We start from the raw sequence: 20,393 nt of genomic DNA, 5'->3' as shown, positions 1-20,393 counted from the left end.
CTTGGAACCCTTTTGGAACCCCCTTGAGCCCATTCGATCACCTTGGACACCTTGGAATCTCTAGGATCCCCTCGGATCCACCTCAGAACCCCCTTCAATCCCCTCAGATTTGCTGGAAACTCTTGGGTCCCCTTGGATCACCTTGGATCCCCTCAGTACCACTCAGAACCCTCCTTGGAACTCCTTCAACCCCTTGGATCCCCTTGGATCCTCTTCAACTCCCTGTGAACCCCTCTTCCAACCCCTTGGAACCTCTTGGAAGCCCTTGCAGCCCTTTCAGTCCCCTGGGCTCTGCCCAGCATGTAGTCACTGTGAGCAACCTCCTGCCCCACATGATCCTTTTCTGAAGAAAACTGTTTTTTCTGTACCCAATTCCCGCTCTTTCTTATACTGCCATCCCCCTGTCCCAGTCCCCGGTCCCCAGAGGGTCTGCGTCTGTCTGGACTGCACACGGCAGCTGGTGACTCTTCAGTGCCACCACTGGGGTCGAGATCTTCACTTTTGCACCAGCCTCATTCCACGGGGAGACCCTGCACCCCTGGTTTCGAGTGGAGACAAGGAAAACCCAGCTTTCCCTCAGGGACAGCACCTCCTATATGTTCTCCTCCCCTTCCAGCCTCTCCATAGCCTCCAGCAACCTCTGCACTTCTCCAGAGACTCCCCACTCTCCTCTCCTGGCTCCTGCAGGAGATGTCCCTCTCTGCCCTGCCCCAGCCTGGAGAGAGACAGGGAGTGAAGGGCAGGGGACAGGGCCTGCTGTGGGGTCTCTTCCAGTGCTGGGAGGCTCTGAGCAGAGGGGGGTGTCCTCGTTTCAGCTTTGATGGAGTTAATTTTCTTTCTAGTATTGGCTGTATTTTGGATTTGGTGTGAGAATCCCATTGATCACACAGGATTATATACGTGGCTGGGAAATGTTCACATCAGTCAAAGGCTTTTTCAGCTTCCCCCCTGCAGCCGAGACGGAGCACGGCCAGGACGAGGCAGCCAAAGGGTTATTCCACCCCACAGATATCCTGCTCGGAATAGAAACGGGGGCTACTGGGGGACTGGGACCCTCCATCACTGCTAGGGATGGTCTGGGCAATCAGTCCTCAGTGATGAAGGCAATTTGTGTTGTTTCCCTTAATCTTGTATCTTATTTTACCATTAATAGTGATGTTTTCCTCTGTGGTAACTGTTGTCTTAAACTGTCTTTATTCCAAGCCACGAGGTGTTTTCCCCTCCTTTTCTCCCTCTTCTCCCCACCCTTCTGGGGAACAGGGAGGGAATGTAGGAGCTGCTGGCTGGAGTTAAACCACACTGGGCAGCCAGGCAACTCTTGGGCTGTCTTGGACACCCTTGGACCCCCTTGGAACCCTTTGGATCTCCTTGAAGGCCCTTGGGCCCCCTCGGATCCACTTGGAACCCCCTTGAACCCATTCGATCGTCTTGGACCCCTTGGAACGCCTCAGATCCCCTTGGAACCTCTTGGATGCCCTTGGAATCTCTAGGATCCCCTTGCATCACCTTGGATCCCCCTCAGATCCCCTCGGTGCCACATGGAACCCTGCCTTGGAACTCCTTGAACCCTTGGATCCCCTTTGGACCCTCTTGGATCCCCTTGGATCCCTTGGGTCATCTCAGAACCCCTTAGATCCCCTTGCAACACCCTTGAACCTACTCAACTGCCTTGGACCCCTTGGAACGTCTTGGATCCCTTCAGATCCCTTCTATCCCCCCAGATCCTCTGGAACCTTTTGGATCCCCTCAGTACCACTCGGAGCCTCCCTCAGAATTCCTTGAACCCCTTGGATCCCCTTGCAACTCCTTCAAACCCCTGGGACCCCCTCTTGGAACCCCTTGGCTCTGCCTGATGTGTACTCACCATGAGCAACCTCCTGCCCCACGTGATCCTTTTCTAAAGAAAACTGTTTTTTCTGTACCCAATTCCCTTCCCAGTTGGGTACTCGGTGAAGGTGGTTGCTTTTTTTTTTTTTTTTTTGCTTATTTAGTGGATTTTGGCTCTGTGCAGGGAAGCATCTTTGTCCCAGAGTGCCTTTAGGTGCAGCAGAAGAGGAAACTTCTGAGAGTAGAAGGAATTTCCCAGACTGGGGCTATTTTAGATGGATTTATTATGATATTGAATCGCTGTTGCTGCTCTGGGGCTGGGGGCTGTGGGGGGCTGTGGGGTGGGATGCTGCCGAGACCAGGAACCAGGGGTGGCCCTGGACTGGTGACTGGGGATGGCCAAACCCAGCGAGGCATGTGAAGGAGCTGAGGCTGTGGAAACCAAGACCAAAGGCCAGCCCAGCCATCACTGTCACTTGGGGCCGGTTCCGATGGCTGGGGGTGCCTTGGGGACACAAGGGGAAAGCTGGGGATGTGGTGAGGGCTGTGACAGGAAGAGTGGTGGGAACACGGTGTGGACATGGCAGGGATGTCTAGGGGTGCAGAGGGGAAATCTGGTGACACAGGATGGTGGCAGGGACAATTGGTGACACGGGGGTGGCATTGCCTCCTGTTGGGGACAAGGTATGCTGGGGCAGTGGTGGCACCTGGTAGCACAGGGACAGGGTCACCATCCAGCAGAACCCGCCCAACCCCCGGCGGGTGCAGGACCATGACTGGGGACACCAGGGGTGGGCCACCACTGCCAGCACCTCCCCAGTGCCCAGCTCCAGGGACATGCCCTGGGGGGGACAGAGGTGACACCCTTGCATTCCCTCTCCTGGTGTCCCTGGCTCCCCTCATGCCCTCCCTGCCATGTTCCCTCCAAGTTCCCACACCATCCTCGCCCCATTCCTGTACCCATGCCCTCCCCACTGTGTCCCAATGTCCACCTGCCATGTCCCCACACCCTTCCCCATGATGTCCATATCCCCATGACCTCCCTACCATGTCCCCATGTCACCTCACCATGTCCCCATGACCACCCCATTGTGTCCCAAGTCCATATGCCATGTCCCCACCAAGTCCTTCTGCCCCCCACCATGTCCTTACACCCTCCTTACCAGCTCTGGGTCCCTATGCCATGTCCCCCTGAAATATCCCCACACCCTTCTCATCATGTCCTTGTCCCCACACCTTCCTCACTGTGTCCCTGTGTCCTCCCACCACGTCATGTCAGGACATTGCTCCAACACAAGCTCTCCAGGGGTCACAGCCTCTTCAGGCACCCACCAGCTCTTGAGTAGAGTCCTCCACAGGCTGCATGTGTGTACCTGTTCCCCCATGGACCTCCACGGGCTGCAGGTGGGTGTCTGCTCCACCATGGACCTCCCTGGGCTGCAGGGAGACACCCTGCCTCGCCATAGTCTTCACCATGGGCTGCAGGTGGATATCACTAAGTACTTGTGACAAGAAGTCACCTTCCAGAAGCTTCAGAGATCTCCCAGCCCTGCTCATCACAGCAGTAGGGCACTCCCAGCTGATGTTGGGGATGTTGAAGTCTCCCATAAGGACAAGTGCGATTGATGCAGAGATTTCTCCGGATTGTTTATGAAATAGCTCATGGGTGCTGCCATCCTGGCTGGGTAATGGGTGGTGGACACCCACTGTGTCATCTGCTTTGTCTCCCATCCTCTAATTCCCACCCAGAAGCTCTCGCCTGCATCATCCCAAAGTGTAAGGGCTGTGTGGCCAAACCTCTCCCTATCTTCCCTCGTGCGAACTCCTGTAGAGCTGGTGACCCTCCATCCCTCCATTCCCATCCCAAGTCTTCTTCCACTGGCCCAGGACACCATGATGACCAATGCCAACAAGCTGGTGGCCCTCCACCCCTCTCTCCTGTCCTGGGTCTCCTTCCACTGGCCCAAGACACCATGATGACCAATGCAAGGGATGGCTAACTCTTCTGAAGAGCTGGTGGCCCTCCTTTACACCACTCACGTCTTGGGACTCCTTCACTGATGCAGGACACCATGATTTATCACCATAGTGATTAGATAAACACTAATTATTACTAATAACCATAAAACTTTGTGAAGTGACTGGTTTTTCCTCTTTTCTTTCTATTGAGCCAAAGTCCCTGAGCTTTGTCTCGCTGTACTTAGCAGCGGAGTCTTTGCTTCTAGTTGCAGGATGATGGTGAGTGACAGAGAGGCTGCGTGGGCCTGGTTGGGGTTCAACCAGGAGCAGAATGACCAGTGGGAGGGACACCAGGAATGAGCTGGATGACCGATACAGGGGATGCTGGGAAGGGTTGGGGATGTCTCAGTTGTTGGGGACATCTCTAGGGGCATTGGGGACATCTCAGGGACGTTGGTGACACTGTGGCTCCACACCTGCAGTACCGGCTTTTGGCCGCCGGGCGGCAGCACATCCTTAATTATCTCGCTCTGAGCCCTCATTAGGGTGATGAGCAGTGACCGTTCTCAGCCGCCTTCACTACACCCAGGGACCGCGGGCAGGGCTTCCAGCTCGCAGCCCGGGCAGCGACAGCCATCGCCTCGGCACCAAAAACCTGCCCAAAGGGGTTTTTTTTTTGCCCCAGAACGAGCCCTGGGGATGCTGCATCGCTCTGCGAGGGGCACCAGGGCTGAGGGGGTGACAGCAGTGACTCCGCCAGGGACTTATCCACAACAGAAACGTTGGGGAATTCTGCTTTTCTGCAGGAAATACTTCTACATGAATAATGGGAGAGGAAAATGCCAAAATAGGGAGAAAAAACAAGTGCTAAATTATAGGATGAGAAAGAGCAAAAAGAAAACCAGGAGAAAGGTCAGGGAGGGGAGGAAAAAAGGAAGTAAATTTCATGCTGATTTGGTTTTAATGTGGCAGCAGAACATAAACACGGAAGTTCAGCAGCAGAAGTTTGCCCTGGGAGGGATGTTTTTCAGAGAAAACAAGAGAAAACCAGCAAACTGAAAACCGCAGAAGCACGGTGAGCTACAACCGGGGACAGGCAGGTATTTGGGGGTTGATTTTTTTTCATAGTTTTGGGGATATTCTGATAAAAAGAGATGTTGAGTGGCTGCATCTTGTGACAGATGCACAAAAAAGTGTGAAACCACTGAGCCTTTACAGCTACAGGAAGTGTTTTCGTGGTGCTACAACCCACAAAAGTAAAGTCAGAGGCCAGCCGAGCCCACGGCGAGGCAGATTCTGCCACAAAGTCCCATTTCTCTATGAAAATTCTCATTTTTTTCCCTCATTCTTTAATACCTGTTCCCCAGCTCACAGATATGCTGGTGGTGGAGGGACTGAGCATCCTCGACACCATCTGGACGTCTGCTGCCTCCTGGCTCTCACCGTGGGAGGGTGGGTGATAAAAAACCCCAAATTGGGTCAAATACCATTACTTTTCCCTGCAAAATACTTGGAGGCAATTAATTTATCCGTCCCCCCCGCCCAAGGTTTTAGTTCTCCAACCCCCAAAGATGGAAAAGGGGAGAAGACCTGCGGCAATTGGCACAACTCCAGATGAAGAAACCCCCGGGGATGGAGGGAGACACAGAGAGAGCACCCAAACCCCCCAACTTAGGGGTTTGACCCCAAAGCAACATTAAAAACCGAGTAAGAACACTCATAATCATTAAAAAAATATGGATTTTGGAGCTGTTTCTCCCCAAATTATCAGCTGGACTTCCCATGACTACCCATGGGGACCCCTGTTGCTTTTATCAATGTGGGGAGGTGCCTCCCGTTCCCTTTTTTTCCCCTTTTTTTCAAATTAAAAGGTTTGATGCTTTGAGCCCAAGACGTGGAAGAAGCTCCCAAAGCATCCCACTCGGATTAATCCTATTAATTATACACCAAACAATGGGGAACCCCGAAAGGGAATCACCCCAATCTCCCCCCAGTCGGACAAGAAAATAGTTCCAGTAAAAATAATCAGATTTCAGGGCTCAGCCTTTGGTAGATTTAAAAGCAAACATGGGATTGGAAGTCCCATTTTTAAGTTTCTCTCATTATCAGGACGTTAAAACAAGCAATTCCCTCGGAATGGGAATTTGAGGTTTGGTTTTGTTCCTTCATGGAAAAGGAGTCCCCTAAATCCCATTGGATTTTCCACCGTGTCCCTTGGGCTGTGTCCCCACCTCGTGGTTGATTGGTCGAATTCAACATGGAAAATAGGGCAACTGGGGAGAAACCTCTCCTTTTTTGGGAGATTTATCCAAAAAAAGGGTTCCCCCAGCTTTGCGCTTTCCTGTTTTCAGTGGTTTCCAGCAGCCACCTTCACCCCCAGCTTGGGTTCATTTCCTGGGAATTTGGGGTTTTATGCCGAAAACATAAAAACATGGGCAGCTCTGAGGGGATGCAAACCCCCCCAGAAGGATCTAAATCAAGGGCTCAACTGAGAGACCCAACTCTTGGAGCCCTCAATCCCCCCCTGAAAATAAAACCCTCCTCAGGAAGGGATGTTATATCCCATCCTTTCTCTTTTGGGGAGCACCTCCGGGTTTTTTGTCACTCCCTTTCCCAGAGGGGATTTTTAACACTGCCTTTTAAGCATTTCACAGGAGCACGATTCCACCTGGATCTCCTAAAAACTCACCTCAGGAAAGACCAAATGAGTGATTTTTGACTTTTTTTTTTGTGTAGCTGAATGCAACAAGTTTTGTGTTTCCTACTCTGTTTTTCTCCCCAAGAGTACTTCAGGCATCTTTTTTTTTTTTTTTTCTGGTCCAAAACAGCTTAAAAAAAGCAATGTCGCTGTCGGAAATGGTTCTTTGTGGGCAGCTGCAGGGGGTGGAAGAGCAGAGTGAACCTGGGGCAGGGGGCAGGTTTTTAGCTGTGACTCTGACAACAAAACCCCACTGACAAAACACCACCATCAGTCTCCGTGGGGTAGAAGAACTCCCTGGTGGCTCCATTTCTAATGCCACGAGGGCAGGGACCGGCCGTGGCATTGACCACAGTTTATGCAGAGCCAGATGGGCCACCACCCTTGGGTCCTGGTGGCCACCGGAATGGTCCCGGTAAGTGAATTTATTCCATGGGTCCTTCTTCTCCTGACCCCAGGGGATTTTTGTGATGGATGGAGGGTCTGGGAGGAGCTGATGTCCCTGATGCTGCTGGACCCCAGCAAAGCACAGGGAGAAAAAGATCTTCCATATGTTTCCATCCATTTCCTGAGCTGTTGGTGGCCAAAACCCAACGCTCAGCCCTCAAGCGGGTTTGCTGCCTGTTCTTCCAGCCTCGGACAGAGCATGGCACAAGCAGACTTCTTTTTCACAGCCTGATTTTCTTGGAAATTGGGGGAAAAAAAAATAAAATGCAACCAGCCCTCAAGGACACTCCCAACCCTCCATGCAGGGCTTCATGCACCCCTGCTTTTTTTCACTGAGTGGCAACCAGCAGGTTCTCCCCATCCCTTGGAGCATCCCAAGGGCTTGGCTTTGGTGCTTTTTCCCTTCCCCAGGGAAGCACTGGGAGAGGAATGGAGCTCCCAGCTCAGAGGCTTTGCTTGACATGGCTTCCCCAGTCAATCAGGAAATGTGGTTTGTGGGTTTTCTCGGCTCCGTTGCTCCTCCAGATGCTTGAAAGGTTTTCTCACTGATAAGAACCACCTGAGGGGATTTGTCCACTGAAAAATGGGTGTTAAAAAAGGAGGAAAAGCCCACAGAAGTGCTGTTTCCTCCGCTGTTCCCAGTCTGGGTCCCGTTACAGGTCCTCGATGGTACTGGGTGCTGCTGGGAGCTGGATGGGTCGGGAAGGGGGTCCTGGCCGGTGTCATGGTGTGGCTGCTGCAGCAATGTGGTGAGTGACGGGGTCCATCACCCAAAACAGAGAAAAATCTTCCCAAATCCATCTGATTTCTGTGATAGAACAGATTTCTTCTGTATTTCTTACAGGGACCAGCTCCTGGGAAAATTCAGCTCCTGGTAACAGCTGCCCCTAATGGGTGGGAGGGGGAAAAGCTGCCACCACATCCCCCATGGACACTGATTTCTACATTTTTAGAGCCTCTCCTCATACAGGTCCCTCTCTCCACCCTGGTCATAAATGGTTTGGATGGGAAGGAATCTTAAAGACCATCTCGTTCTGCCCCTCCTGCCTCTTCTCCAGGCTGAACACACCCAACTGTCTCAGCCCGTCCTCACGGCAGAGGGGATCCAGCCCTTGGAGCACCTCTGTGGCCTCCTCTGGTCCTGCTCCAACAGGTCCATGTCCTTCTGATGGCCCCAGAGTGGAGCAGAGGGGCAGAATCCACCCCCCCTCACCCTGCTAGGGATGCAGCCCAGGTTGCCAGTGGTCTTTTGAGTACCAGTGCACATTGCCTGCTTATGTTGAGCTTCTCGTCCACAAACACCCCCAAGTCCCTCTTCTCAGGGCTGCTCTCCAGCCATTCTCCACCCAGCCTGGATTTGTGCTTGGGATGGAGCTTGAAAGACCCCACAGGTCCCCCCTAAAGACTCCTGTCCCCAGGCAGCACCTTGTTCCATCCCCAAGGGTGATTTGCCCCAGGGTTTCACCCTCTGCTCTCACCACGATACTGTGGGTCAAACCCACCCCCATTTCAGGTGGAAATGGCCCCATCCTGAGGCAGGACACAGCCCCGTGCTCCTGGAAAACCTGCCTGCCTGACCCCGGGCCATGGGATGTCCTGGAAATCAAATGCTCCCTCCATTGCTTCCAGCACCAGCTCCGACAGCGACTCTGCCAGCTGGGAAACCACTCCACAGCAGGTACCACAGCTCAGCACCACCTTCAGGGGTGCAGATGGAGCCCTCCCACATCGTTAAGGGGTGTGGGAGGGTAGTTGTCCCCTTTCCACATGGGAGAGAGGAGCAACAAGACCAGGAACATTGGGGAAAACACCCCAAAATCCCCCCAATTCTTTCCCCATCCACATCATCCTCTCCCATGCCCTCACCATCTCCTTCCTCCTTTCTCCCCACACTGGGGGGGGATCTTTCCAACCCGTCTCCACCCAAAAATTGAGCACCTGGAGGGGCTCAAAGAGCAGGAAGAGCCTCCAGGGGATGAAGGAGGGCTCACACTCCTCCTCTGCCACAGGCCCCAGGGCTTGCCAGCTCTGTCCCACGGGCTGGCAGCCCTTCGCAGCCAAGTGCTACTGGGTTTCCACCAAAACCGAAGCCTGGAAGATGGCGGCGGAAAACTGTCAGCACAAGGGAGCTCAACTGGTCATACTGGAGAGCCTGGAGGAGAAGGTAAGTAACTGGTGGGGAAAGGCTCCAGTGTTCCCCCTGCATTTGGCTTTTTTATTAGTATTTTTTAAACCTTTGCTTTCCACAAAAAGCCCCACAACTCCCATCCTGGGACTGAGCTTTCCTTCCGGGCTTGCAAAGCTCTGCCAGGTAGGATTTTGGGGGAAAAACCCTCAGAAATATGAATTTGGAGGAGATTAAAGATGGGCAAAACCATGCTGCCCCACTCATGAGCTTCCAAGCTCCTCTCTCACCCCCAAAAATGTTGCCCATCACCTCCAGACCACAATCCCCCCCTCTTTCACAGCACTCCCTGGCCTCTCCAGTCCCCAGTCTGCAACTGGGATGCGCCAAACTCATCCCAGCTCAGATCTCCCTGGGGCACGATGAGGCTCTGAGACTCCATCTCTCCTCTCCCAGGCTTTCATCGAGGGGATGATGGGAAACACCTCCAGGGCCTGGATGGGACTGAGGAAACACCAGGGGAGAGAGACTGAGTGGACATGGGAGGACGGGTCCCCTTTACAGAAAACCTTGTGAGTTCTCTCCCTGGGGGGGGTCACAATAATCACATCCCAGGGCAAATAATTCCCAGCCCCATGCTCACCACAAACCTTTGCTTCCCCCCAAAAAATCCCTCCAGAACCAGCACTCATGAGAGCAAATTAAACCACAGCGATATGGGTCTGGTCTCTGCTAAACAGGAAGAAGAGAGGAAAAAGCGATTAAACCTTTATTCTTATTTTATGAAGTGGAAAATTGGGGAAATTTCAACCCCTTAAAAAGCAAGGAGATGCCCCAGGGTAACATTTTTCACTGCAGTGAGCTCAGTCTATAGAAAAAAAGGCAGTTTCTGATAGAGCAAGCATTTATTAGACCAAATATTACACACATAGGGGTCTGGGGGAGAAGGAGTAAGTTTTTTGGGGGGCACAGGCTGCCCCAACACTTCTGCTTCCCTGACAAAGAGGGGAAACAATGGCACATTCCCCCACTCGCAGCTGAGCTGACAATGGTTGACCCAATTCAGGGTATTTTTAGGGGGAAAACACCACAAAGAGATAAATACATTGGTGGGAAGGCAGCGTCCAAGCGCAGGACTCCAGGCCCATCGCCATCACCCTGTTTTTAGGTCTCCGGTGCTGGGTCCCAAGGAAGAAAACGCTTGTGGGGCAATCAGAAAGGGTCAGCTGAACTCCCACATCTGCAGCCTCCCCTTGCACTGGATTTGCCAGAGAGAAGCCACTGAGATTTAAGGGCAGAGGGAAAGACCACGAGGCTTTCAACGGGATAAATCACAGAATCACAGAACGATAGAGGGTTGGAAGGGATCTCTGGAGATCATCCCGTCCAACCCCCACACTCAGCGCTGAGCAATTCTCCAAGATCATACAATGGTTTGGGGACCTTAAAGATCATCCAGTCATCCCCATCCTGCCCTGGGCAGGGACGTCTCCCACCAGACCAGGTTGTTCAAAGCCCCATCCAACCTGGCCTTGAACCCCTCCAGGGATGGGGCAGCCACAGTTTCCCTTGGGCAACCTAGGCCAAGCTCTCACCACCCTCACAGCAAAGAAGTTCTTCTTGAGGTCTCATCTTAATCTCCCCTCTTTCAGTTTAAATCCATTCCCCCCTTCCTACTGATCCCCTTTCTAGATCCGGGGGAGAATCAACCCTATCCCCACCGGAACCAGGACACCCAGGAAGAATTATTTTCCAGCTTCCCAGCCCTTGAGGCTTCCCCACCTCAAAGTTCCAGTTCCCTCATTCAAAACAAGCGTTTCAAAAGCCAAACACAAGGCCAAACTCTCAGGGCCCCCCTAATCCTCATCCCCCACAGAAGCCCCAGAAGCAGCTCGAGGTGGTGGTGGCAAACCCAACATGCACAGTGTCTTGGACTTGCAGCCATCCCCATGTCCCCATGTCCCCTGTCCCCCTCCTCCACTCAGCAAATGGGTGTTTGCCCTCCCTGGGCACTGCCTCAGGGTGAGCTCACTCGCCAGGGGTGGGTTGTTGAGCAATACTAGTTTTTTAGCATAAATAAGTATGTTTTAACTAGAATAAATGGATTATAAAAGGATTGCAGTATGGTGTGATTTGTGCTGTTTGCTGAGCTTTATTGAGCACGAGCAGCTGGACTTGCTGATGCCTTTGGGCTGCAAGAGAGTTACTTTTCTTGGCAATTTTCCTTAATTGATACCTCAATTTAATTTTCTTAGTAACTTTCCCAGAACACGGAGAACTGAAGAGTTCCAGGCTCGGGAAAAATCTCTACTAAAACATCAGTGTGATGTCAACATCTTTCCTACACCAAAAGACTAAACACAGCGCTGTCCCAGCTGTGAGGAAAATTATTTGCACTATTTGTGATGCTTTTTAACCTCCTTCCAACCTCTTTTTTCCTCCTTTTTAACCTGATGCTGCTACCAGCACTGTGCCACCAGTGTCCCTCTCCTCTACCATCCCTTGGTCCCTTCCTGGGTGAGTTGTGCTGGGCATGGGACGAGAGCATGACCTGAGGATGAGGAGGGCACAGGAGGGAGGAAGATTGAGGGGGGCATTGTCAGTGGCAGGAACCCCAAAGAGGGGGGGATGGGAAGGCTCTGGAGCACCCTGGAGCTGTGGAAGGGTGAAGCAGGGACAGGGAGGGACAGGGACAGAGGCCAGGACAGAAGGATGCTCCTTCCAGCCCTCCCCTTCCCAGCTTGAAAACACCACACAGAGCCCAGATCACGTTGTTATTAATTAGCGCAGATGGTCATTGGCACAACATCATCACCGGCTCCCGCGTCCCCCTGTGGGGATCCTGCCCCATCCCTGAGCATCTCCCCCCTGGCCGCAGCCCGGCTGGTGGCCCCTGGCTCAGAGCTGGGTGGCTTCTTTCTGGCAGATCCACTGGAAGGTCGAGCTGCAGTTGACGGTGCTGATCCTGCCCTCCCTGATGGCCCCGCAGGATCCGCCTTCAGCCCGGGGGTTCAGCTGGAATCTGGGGGTGCAGGAAGGACCCCATGTCACACATGAAGGTCCCTCGGGTGATGGTCCCCCGACACCCACCCTCCGCCCCCGCAAAAGCACTCACCGGCTCGGGTCCAGGCGGGAGCCATTGACCCAGGTCCAGCCCTTCTCAAAGAAGAGGCCAATCCAGAAGTAACGGGTGGGTGTTTGGAGGGTTCTATTTATGAAATCCTGTAGCCAGAGGGAGAGAGGGCAGGAGGTGACACCGACGTGACACAGGTCACCACCCCAAAACAGGCTCCAGCCCCCGTGTCCCAGGACAGAGACCCCCGAGTGTCCCCCCAGCAAAGACACCCAGGGCTGGGCGCTGACCCCAGGTTTCTTGGGAAGGCCCTTGGCCCTTCCCCAGGTGCCACCAGGCCCATCCCACACCACCAATGCCATTGGTCCCTGTACCAGCTCCTCCTGGTCCTCTGGCATCATCAGCTCGCCACCCTGATTCACACAGTCCTCCCGGCTGGAATTCCAATGGCTGAGTTCATGGGAAACCCGATAGCACTTGGTCCCATGTGACATCCAGTTCATGGGGCAGAGGGTGCACCCCTCGTCCTCTGAAAGACAGGTCAGGACCACAGTCAGCCACCAAGAAGCCACTTTGTCCCCTGCACATCCCAAGAAGGACAAGTGGTTTAGCCCCGTTTGCTCCCCAGGAACACGGGAATGTTCTGAGTTTTGCCTGGTTCTCTACTGGGGAATAGAATATTGGGGAATTTGGGCTGTAAGTTTTTGTGAAACCTGATGGTGCCAAGATGCACTGTGGCAGGGGGGCATCACCTTGTGGCTTTGATGAGCAGAAAACTTCCCTCAGCTCTGAGTAGACTTTCTTCAGGGTGGCGTCACCATCTCTGATGTCCCTGCTCACATTCCCAATCATGTTCCTGCAGCTTCCGGGGTTCTCCAACCACTGGTGGAGAACTGAAAGGGTGGAGAAGGGGAGAGGGATAGGTTCCCCCAAAATCTACCTTCCTGTGGCCCTGGTGGCCACCGGGAAGTGTCTGGGATGGATCCCAACACTGAGATGGTGCTCAGAGCCCTCACCTCATCCTTCCTGGTATCTAAGCTGACCCCAAGCTTTGATCCCAGCATCTCCTGAGAAGTGAGAACTGGCCTTGGGGTCCCGCCCCAGAGCAGACTCCAGATCTCAGGGTGCCAGCCTCAGACAAGCTCCTTTTGGGGTAGGGGGTCAACACCTCTGAGCTCCCACCCCCGCATTTGCAACCACCTCCCCCCCACCGCTTCTTTCCACTACCAGCAGGATGTGTTACCTCCACCCCCTGCCTGAGATCACACTTGAGATATGGAGGCATCAAACTGGATGGTGGCAGAAAGCCCCGTAGCTACGGAAGTGGTCTCTGCTGCAAAACAAGCTGTACCGGCCTCATCCGTCCAGGCCAGAGGGGCCTGACGCAAGGGTGAAGGGCTCCTCAACCACCTGCTGACTACCCCTTGCTGCCTACAGGCACTTGCAGCGCTTGAGCAGCCCCCAGCAGATTGGTTTTGGGGTCTCTCCAGCAATGGGCCCACACCAAGTTCAAACCGTCATCCCCAGATCACTGCTGGTTCCAGATCTCCTCCCATTTGGAGGATCTCCCCACCTTTGGAGGATCTTCTCCCCTATTTGGAGGATCTCCTTCCAAGATCGATCAGACATTTGAGCCTCCCTCCTATCTGCTCGGTGTGGTTTGGGGGTTCTAGGGGCCAGTGCAGCATCAGATGCCACCAGAAACCTCACACCGGGCACAACACTCATTTCGGCAGGGCACCGTGTCACCCTGAGCTAGGCCATGGGGTGACAAATCCTGCCCCTGCCACAACTGAGAAGTTTCCAGTGGTTTCCCCTGACTGACCGACAAGAGTTGAGGCTCCTGCACCCATCAACTCTAAGAAACTCTGATGAAAACCCACTTCCCCACACCTTGCACTGATGTGCGTCAGTCAACGCCGATCAGAAAAGGAGATTTGCCTCCTACACAAGCCCTTGGGGTTCTGGACCCCTCCCTGCTCTTTGCATAGTCCCCTCTTTGAGCTGTCCTTTGGTTGTCCCCATGTCAGATCCCATGAGTGGAGCTACTCACACAAGCATCTCATGGCCACCACAGCCACCCCGAGGAGGAGGTTCCCAGTCCAGCCAGCCCAGAGTGCGGTTCGGTGCCACTGGGGACAACCCGAGGCTGCAAGAGAAAGAGTTGTCAGGAGAAAAACACTGCCCCGATCCCACATCCAGCAGAGCTGCAGAGCAGATTTGGGCTGTTTTCTCCCCCAAAACCCTCTGTGGTGGTGCTTGTTGCTCAAAAGTTGTGGTCAATCGTCCATGTTTCAGTGCTGCCACCCTCCTCCTGATCCTGCTAGCACCGGGGCAAAGTGCCTCATGATGAGGTTGGGATGGTTTTACCCAGATATCCCAGACTCCAAGAATTGGGAATTTCCTGGCTGTTATAAGCCATTAGAAACCCGAAGTGTTGGGTCAAGTTTAGAGCTGCCCCATCACTGCATCCTTTCCCCACCTCCACGGCAAAACTGCTGACCCTGGATGGCCCAAGCTCTCCAAGGAGAATTCATCTGGCTGGGGTGAGACAGCCCCATCCTCCCCCAGCTCCATCCTGCCCCAGGAAGCACGGAGGCAGAATCAAAAGAGATGTTTTTGGTGGAAATTGTGAATTCTTGCAAAAAATTGTTGGGGTCTGGGGGGGATGGGGAGGGAGAGGTGCAAGGAGGAAGGGCCACCAGCAACTTTGCAGTTTTAGCAGAACGTCCCAGTTTTCCCCAGTTTGGTTCCTCATCTCTTTTTGCTCTCTACACTCCCCTACAACACCCTCCTCCCTCCCTCTGTGCCTCAGTTTCCCCAGTTGAGGAGCTCTTGGGAACCCAATGGGTGGCGTCACCCCTCTTCTTCCCCTGCTCAAGTCGTGCCAGTCACCGCTACCCCGTATTTCCTCTCTTCCCCACACAATTTAGGAATGGACCAGCAGACACACCCCCCAATACCTGCACTCCGGAGCTGAGCTGGTCTCCCCACAGTCCCCCGCTTCTCTAAGGTCATGTAGCCATCCTCGTCCTCCATGACACTGAAAAGCCGGGAGGGCAGAGGGTTGGGGACAAGGAGGAGGGGACAGGAAACTAAAGCCCCAATGACCTCTTAGACTGCTGACATCCAGCTGTGAACTGGCAGCGGGGCCTGAGCTTCCTGCCACCCCTGCAGTGAAAAGAGATTAAAACCTGCTGGGGATGGCAGCCCTGATGCCCTGGTGAGGGGCACCGTTGGTGTTCAGGGGGTCACCAGACACTTCCACACCGGGGGCTTGATGGCAACCCAAGGGTGGGACCTGAGCAGGGACTGTCCCATCACACTCTGCTCCGCACACATCCCATCTTAGTGTCCCCATGTCCAGAGCCGGGAGGGAAAACCCCGAGGGAACATCCATTGGGGAATTTCCTTTGGGAGAAGGGATCAGGAGTGCAAGCGGTGTTCTCTGTCATTCCAGTCACAGGGAAGGAGGAGGGAAGCAACAAGAAGAGCCAGCAGATCAATACCTGCCTCCGAGCCAGAAAAGGAAGGAAAAACATCAGTCCAGCCTCCCAGCTCTGTCATCGAGCTCAGAGAAACCTGCTGGGACCATATAGAGTCTTGGAGGCACCAGCAATTTCCAGGGAGGCACAAGCATCTGTGGTTGAGTAACCAGATCCACCAGACTCCACTGATTCAAAGGGGTTTTGGAGACCAAAAAATCCCAGCGCCTTCGGGAAAGGGTGAATATGGGATGGGCGTCTCCAATTCCCTTCTTCCTCAGCTGTCGAATTGAAAATTCCCAGAGCAATCTAAGTTAATGTATTGTCTAAAGTCCTGCTGAAAAGGGGCTGGGTCTCAGTTTAACCAACAGCATAGAATCAGGAAATCTCTCTCTTCCTGTTCCTTCAAAATTGAAAGAAACTTGGAGACTGAAACTGCGACAGCTGCTCTTCATGGCAACCAGGACTCCTGAGGAAATCCTCCGGGATGAAGCCTGCTGCTCTGTCTGCCTGGAAATATTCCAGGACCCTGTGTCCATCCACTGCGGGCACAGCTTTTGCCGGTCGTGCATCACTGGGATCTGGGAAGGACTGACCACCAACTTCTCCTGCCCCCAGTGCAGGGAGACAGTGTCCCAGAAGAGCCTCCGCCCCAACTGGGAGTTGGCCAACATGATTGAAGCAGCCAAGAGATTGAACATGCAACGGGACAGAGTGGTGGAAGGAGGGGAGAACTTGTGCGAGGAGCACCAGGAACCCCTGAAACTCTTCTGCCAAGATGACAAAATGCTTATCTGCATGGTGTGTGACAAGTCCAAGGCTCACCGTAACCATTCTGTGGTTCCCGTGGGTGAGGCTGCCCAGGAGTACAAGGTGAGGGGGTTATGAGTGTGTTGAGGCACAAAGGTCCAGAAGGTCCTGGTATTGCTGCTCTTGATGGGTGGAGATACAGCTGTACAGTCTTTGGCCTGTGCGATAAACCACCTGGGGACTCACCAGTCCTTGCCTCTTGATACCAACTCTTGAGGTGGCATTGCCTGTCCTGAAGGAGGAGGTGGATGTAAGAGCACCACACTACTGGGGACCAAGGGCTCCTCTACGCCAGGGTTCAGCCAGAAGCAGGGGATTGGGCAAGGGCAAGAAACAGAGGTGTAGGATTTCTCACCACCACAATCCCTTGGACACATTTTAACCTCATGATTTGCAGTGCCAGGGGTTTCCTGAGCCTCAGCAGGGCTTGTTTATCCAGCATTTGTAAAAGGCTCTCTCCTCGGGGTGCGGGTCCCTGATCATGGTCAGCTCTGCCGAAGATCAGTAGGAAAGGAGAGAAAAAGATCCTCAGCCCTTCTCCCACCCCATAGTTCCCTGAAAGGCCTTGACCTTCATCAAAATAGAAAAAGACAAAAAATAAAAACAAAGGAAACAAAAGGACAAAAAATAGGAAAAAAAAAGAAAAAAAATAGGGAAAAACAGGAATAAAGGCGAACTAAATTGCCTTGAAACAGTCATGGGGGCCACAAAACTTTGACAACACTTACCTCAAGAGCCATCAAGAGTTCCCCATTGCTTCTGCTGAGGGTGCCAGACCATGATGCCATTCCAAAAGGGACTTCTTTCTTTTTTTCCTCTCAGAAACAAATTCAGACCCAACTGCACCTTCTGAAATCAGAGCAAGAGGAGCTTCAATCCTCCATGAAGGACAGGCAAGACAGAATCAAGGACCACACTGTAGGTGCCCATCAGTTTTCGTGGGCAGAGGGTGGGGGAAGAAAGGAGGAACATCTCCTCCTCCTTCTCCTATCTCCCAGGGGTGGGTGATGCTCAAAGGCTGAGGGGAAGAGAGAGGAGGTTTGTATCTTCCCCAAATGCCTCTTTTTGGTGGGTCTCACTAAGGCATGGCCCACCCTTCACTCTTGATGCTTTTGTCCTGCTCTCTGCTTCCCTTTCCCTGCTTTGTCTTGCCCTTGGCAGGAGAGGACAGAAGCTGCAAAGCAGGAGATTGTGAGGACATATAGGAAGTTGCACGAGCTCCTGGAGAAGGAGGAGTCCTCTTTTCTGGCCCAGCTGGAGCAGCTGGACAAAGAGATGGTGAACGCACATGAAGAAATCTACCAGAAGCTTTCGGATGAGACGATGAGCCTGGGCACACTGATTGGGGAGATGGAGAAGACATACCAGCAGCCAGACTTGGAGCTCCTGAAGGTGAGAGCCCAGGCTTTCAGAACTTGCTGTGAAGGCCTGGGATGAGCTTGGTCTCCAGCCCTTGCTTTTCTTCCCCAACCCGCTCAAAGAGGGACTTCCTTAGAGTGGGACCCTGGTATTCCAAGGGGAGGTATTTCATGTCACTGAGTCTCTTTTTCTCTCTCATCTAGGACATTGGAACCACCTTGAGCAGGTATGTGGTCCTTCTCCTGTCCCCATGTCACCACCACAGAGCAGCTCTGGGGCAGGACACTGGAAGAAAGCACGTAGGGACAGGTTGGCTGTTCTGCAGTACAGCCTTTGGACTTGACCAAAGCCACAGAGGGTTAGAAGGAGGGCTCTGCCTCTCTCTCCTTAATTCATGGTGAATTCAGACAGGGACTGGCAAGAGGCAAGGCCAGGGGCAAGCCAGGAGGGCAGCCCCTGGGGTGGATCCACAGGGTCCATGGCCAGGCATGGATGCTCCTCCCGAGCAGCTTGCAAAAGGGCTGAGCTTCAGTGGAGCCTCTGAAGCAGGGATGGGACTGTGGGCTCTCAGGTGGGTCTGTTCAGGGCTGTTAATTCCCATGAGGACCCTGACACAACTGAAGCAAATCAATGAACATCTCCAAAGGTGTGAGTGATCCTGCTGTGACATTTGCTGTCTGAGATGTGTGAGATGGTGCCATCATCTTCCCTCCACTAATTCTCCCCAGGGATTGCTGAGAAAACACAGAGCAGCAAACTCCAACCAGGTGTAAATCCATCTCCTCCTCCCTTCCAGGGGCCAGAGGGAAACGCTCTCCCTCTCACTTGATATTTCCCCGGAGCTGGAAAAGAAATTCTCTGATTTCACAGAGAAAACTGCAGCCATCAAGGAGGCTCTGGAGAAATTCCAAGGTACCATGCGAAGGTCTAAAAAGGAAAATGCCATCGTGCTTTTTGTTGGGGAGGGATGGATTGAAGCCAGGGGAAAGAAACACATCCAACACAACATGGGCGCTGAATGAGGGGTTATTTCTTTCAAGATCCAACACTGAGATAGTGAATGACCAGCGAGCGTTGGTCTGCTGTTCCCTGCCTGTCCTCCTCTTCTTCTCCTCTGCCACCTCAAGTTTATCTACATTTTTCCCAAGCTTGTTACTGACTCTGGATTTTTGTAGAAACCCACCATCAGACCAACTGATCTTTCTGCTCTCGCATTTTTTTCTTCCCTCTAGACTTCCTGGCGTTGGAACTTCCCTTGACAAGTAAGTGAACCGAACGCGTGCCCAACCAAGCCATCATATGAGATCAAAAATACAGTTAAAAAAAGCTCTGCTTCCCTCAAAGGTTAACCTAAAGTGCTCTGCTGCCTTCTCCCACCCTTCTCCCATCCTGGTCCTACCACCAGGCAATGCCTGGAGGGGTCTAAACTGAGTCAGAGGGGTGAGAAGGGAGACAAAAATCCCTGTGCCCCCCAGATCTGCTCCAATGAGCCTGACTCTCTCTCCACCTCCAGCACAGATGACACTGGACCCGGAGACGGCCAACGCCATGCTTTATCTCTCAGAAGACTGCAAGCTAGTGTGGTTGGGAAGTCATGAGCAGGACCTGCCCTCCAACCCAGAGAGGTTCAAAGTCAATCCCTGTGTGCTGGGCTCGAGGGGCTTCACATCGGGGTGGCACCGCTGGGATGTGGAGATCTGTAGAGACGGTGTGTGGGCCACCGGGGTGTTCAAGGAGTCGGTTCCAAGGAAGCGTTTTTTGCCCATTGGTCCTGAAGACAACGTATGTGCTGTGTGTCATAACCGAGATGGGTACAAGAGTCTGATCTTTCCTACTGCCACCCCCTTGACTCTACGCAGTGTCCCCAAGCGGATAAGAATCTGCTTGGACTGTGAGAAAGGGAGGGTGGTGTTTTTTGATGCCCTGAGCAAAGAAAGGATCTTTGATTTTTCGCAGGCATCTTTCCAAGGGGAGAGAGTCTTCCCCTGGTTCCTGGTGAAGGCAGATGCTCAACTCAAACTTCTTCCCTAAGGCACAGGACAAAAAAAACCCAAACCTAAACCCAAAGCCATCAACTTACCCTTGGAATAGAAACCAGGGACTGGGTTTTGTCCCAGTTCCACCAAAGGGACAGGAAAGGGGAGTGGTGTTCACGTTCCTTTCCTTTAGTGCAAAATCCGAGCATTTCTGTGCCTTAAGTAATATTTTGATCCTTTAATTGCTAAATGGCGGTTCCTGGGTGCCTGCACTCTTGCACTGATGGGGAGTTAAAAATAAATGTAAAATTCTAAGTCATTTATGCCTTGTGTGTCTGCTTTTCCTTCGTTTTTTATTTCCTTCGGGTTTCCTTTGGAAATTGCTTAAGAGAACTGGAGGAAGAAAAAGTCATCCTGGTTCCTCTGGAAAACCCACTGCACAGGGAGATGAGAAACCTGCATTTTGTGCCCCCTCAAACCCAGCAAGTCTCTGGGAATAGATGTGAGGAAAAGTCAGCTGCAAGCCAGGAGCTGGAGTTATTTGCAGCTGGGTCCCATCCTGACTCCATGTGCAAAGTGGGGAGTCAGAATTGGCCAGAAACAGCTGGAAATGGGGGTGCTCCTTTTGGTGCTG

At 53.0% G+C, this 20,393-nt stretch overlaps 3 protein-coding genes across 4 annotated transcripts; 2 read left to right on the top strand and 1 right to left on the bottom strand.

Annotated features, from left to right (window-relative positions):
- Positions 1 to 6,924: 6,924 nt before the first annotated feature.
- On the top strand, positions 6,925 to 11,106 carry LOC106897899 (killer cell lectin-like receptor subfamily F member 1). 2 transcript variants are annotated; one of them, XM_014958887.1, is made up of 5 exons: positions 6,925 to 7,680; positions 7,776 to 8,609; positions 8,941 to 9,095; positions 9,513 to 9,628; positions 10,225 to 11,106. In XM_014958887.1, exons 2-5 carry the CDS (start codon positions 8,300 to 8,302, stop codon positions 10,346 to 10,348), a joined length of 705 nt encoding a protein of 234 aa, XP_014814373.1. In that variant the 5' UTR covers positions 6,925 to 7,680; positions 7,776 to 8,299; the 3' UTR covers positions 10,349 to 11,106. The 2 variants fall into 2 exon arrangements, with proteins under 2 accessions (XP_014814373.1, XP_014814374.1); XM_014958888.1 differs by lacking the exon at positions 6,925 to 7,680 and having other exon boundaries at positions 8,354 to 9,095.
- An 848-nt stretch (positions 11,107 to 11,954) lies between these two features.
- LOC106897893 (killer cell lectin-like receptor subfamily B member 1B allele C) lies at positions 11,955 to 15,168 on the bottom strand. The gene is made up of 5 exons (XM_014958867.1): positions 15,093 to 15,168; positions 12,882 to 13,022; positions 12,504 to 12,658; positions 12,172 to 12,278; positions 11,955 to 12,078 (listed from the first exon to the last, which is right to left on the bottom strand). Exons 1-5 carry the CDS (start codon positions 15,166 to 15,168, stop codon positions 11,955 to 11,957), a joined length of 603 nt encoding a protein of 200 aa, XP_014814353.1.
- Positions 15,169 to 16,043: 875 nt separating this feature from the next.
- LOC106897897 (zinc finger protein RFP-like) lies at positions 16,044 to 20,008 on the top strand. Its single transcript, XM_014958877.1, has 7 exons — positions 16,044 to 16,487; positions 17,247 to 17,342; positions 17,586 to 17,816; positions 17,987 to 18,009; positions 18,580 to 18,695; positions 19,016 to 19,045; positions 19,297 to 20,008. Exons 1-7 carry the CDS (start codon positions 16,068 to 16,070, stop codon positions 19,812 to 19,814), a joined length of 1,434 nt encoding a protein of 477 aa, XP_014814363.1. The 5' UTR covers positions 16,044 to 16,067; the 3' UTR covers positions 19,815 to 20,008.
- The last annotated feature ends 385 nt before the right edge of the window (positions 20,009 to 20,393 follow it).

The sequence above is a fragment of the Calidris pugnax genome, unplaced genomic scaffold, assembly GCF_001431845.1.
Source record: "Calidris pugnax isolate Ruff unplaced genomic scaffold, ASM143184v1 scaffold434, whole genome shotgun sequence".
Lineage (NCBI taxonomy): Eukaryota > Metazoa > Chordata > Aves > Charadriiformes > Scolopacidae > Calidris > Calidris pugnax.
The sequence above is the reverse complement of the archived record's forward strand: the minus strand, read 5'-3'. Positions and strand labels throughout refer to the sequence as shown.

Coding starts and splice junctions, on each gene's coding strand:
- LOC106897899 (XM_014958887.1), top strand. CDS start 8,300: ATGGAGCTTGAAAGACCCCACAGGTCCCCCCTAAAGACTCCTGTCCCC. Junction 9,096..9,512: donor TGGAGAGCCTGGAGGAGAAG/GTAAGTAACTGG, acceptor CTCCTCTCCCAG/GCTTTCATCGAGGGGATGAT. Junction 9,629..10,224: donor TCCCCTTTACAGAAAACCTT/GTGAGTTCTCTC, acceptor CCCTGTTTTTAG/GTCTCCGGTGCTGGGTCCCA.
- LOC106897893 (XM_014958867.1), bottom strand. CDS start 15,168: ATGGAGGACGAGGATGGCTACATGACCTTAGAGAAGCGGGGGACTGTG. Junction 12,659..12,881: donor CTGCTCATCAAAGCCACAAG/GTGATGCCCCCC, acceptor CCTGTCTTTCAG/AGGACGAGGGGTGCACCCTC. Junction 12,279..12,503: donor CAGAGGACCAGGAGGAGCTG/GTACAGGGACCA, acceptor CTCTGGCTACAG/GATTTCATAAATAGAACCCT.
- LOC106897897 (XM_014958877.1), top strand. CDS start 16,068: ATGGCAACCAGGACTCCTGAGGAAATCCTCCGGGATGAAGCCTGCTGC. Junction 18,010..18,579: donor ATTGGAACCACCTTGAGCAG/GTATGTGGTCCT, acceptor CCTCCCTTCCAG/GGGCCAGAGGGAAACGCTCT. Junction 18,696..19,015: donor GGCTCTGGAGAAATTCCAAG/GTACCATGCGAA, acceptor TCTTCCCTCTAG/ACTTCCTGGCGTTGGAACTT.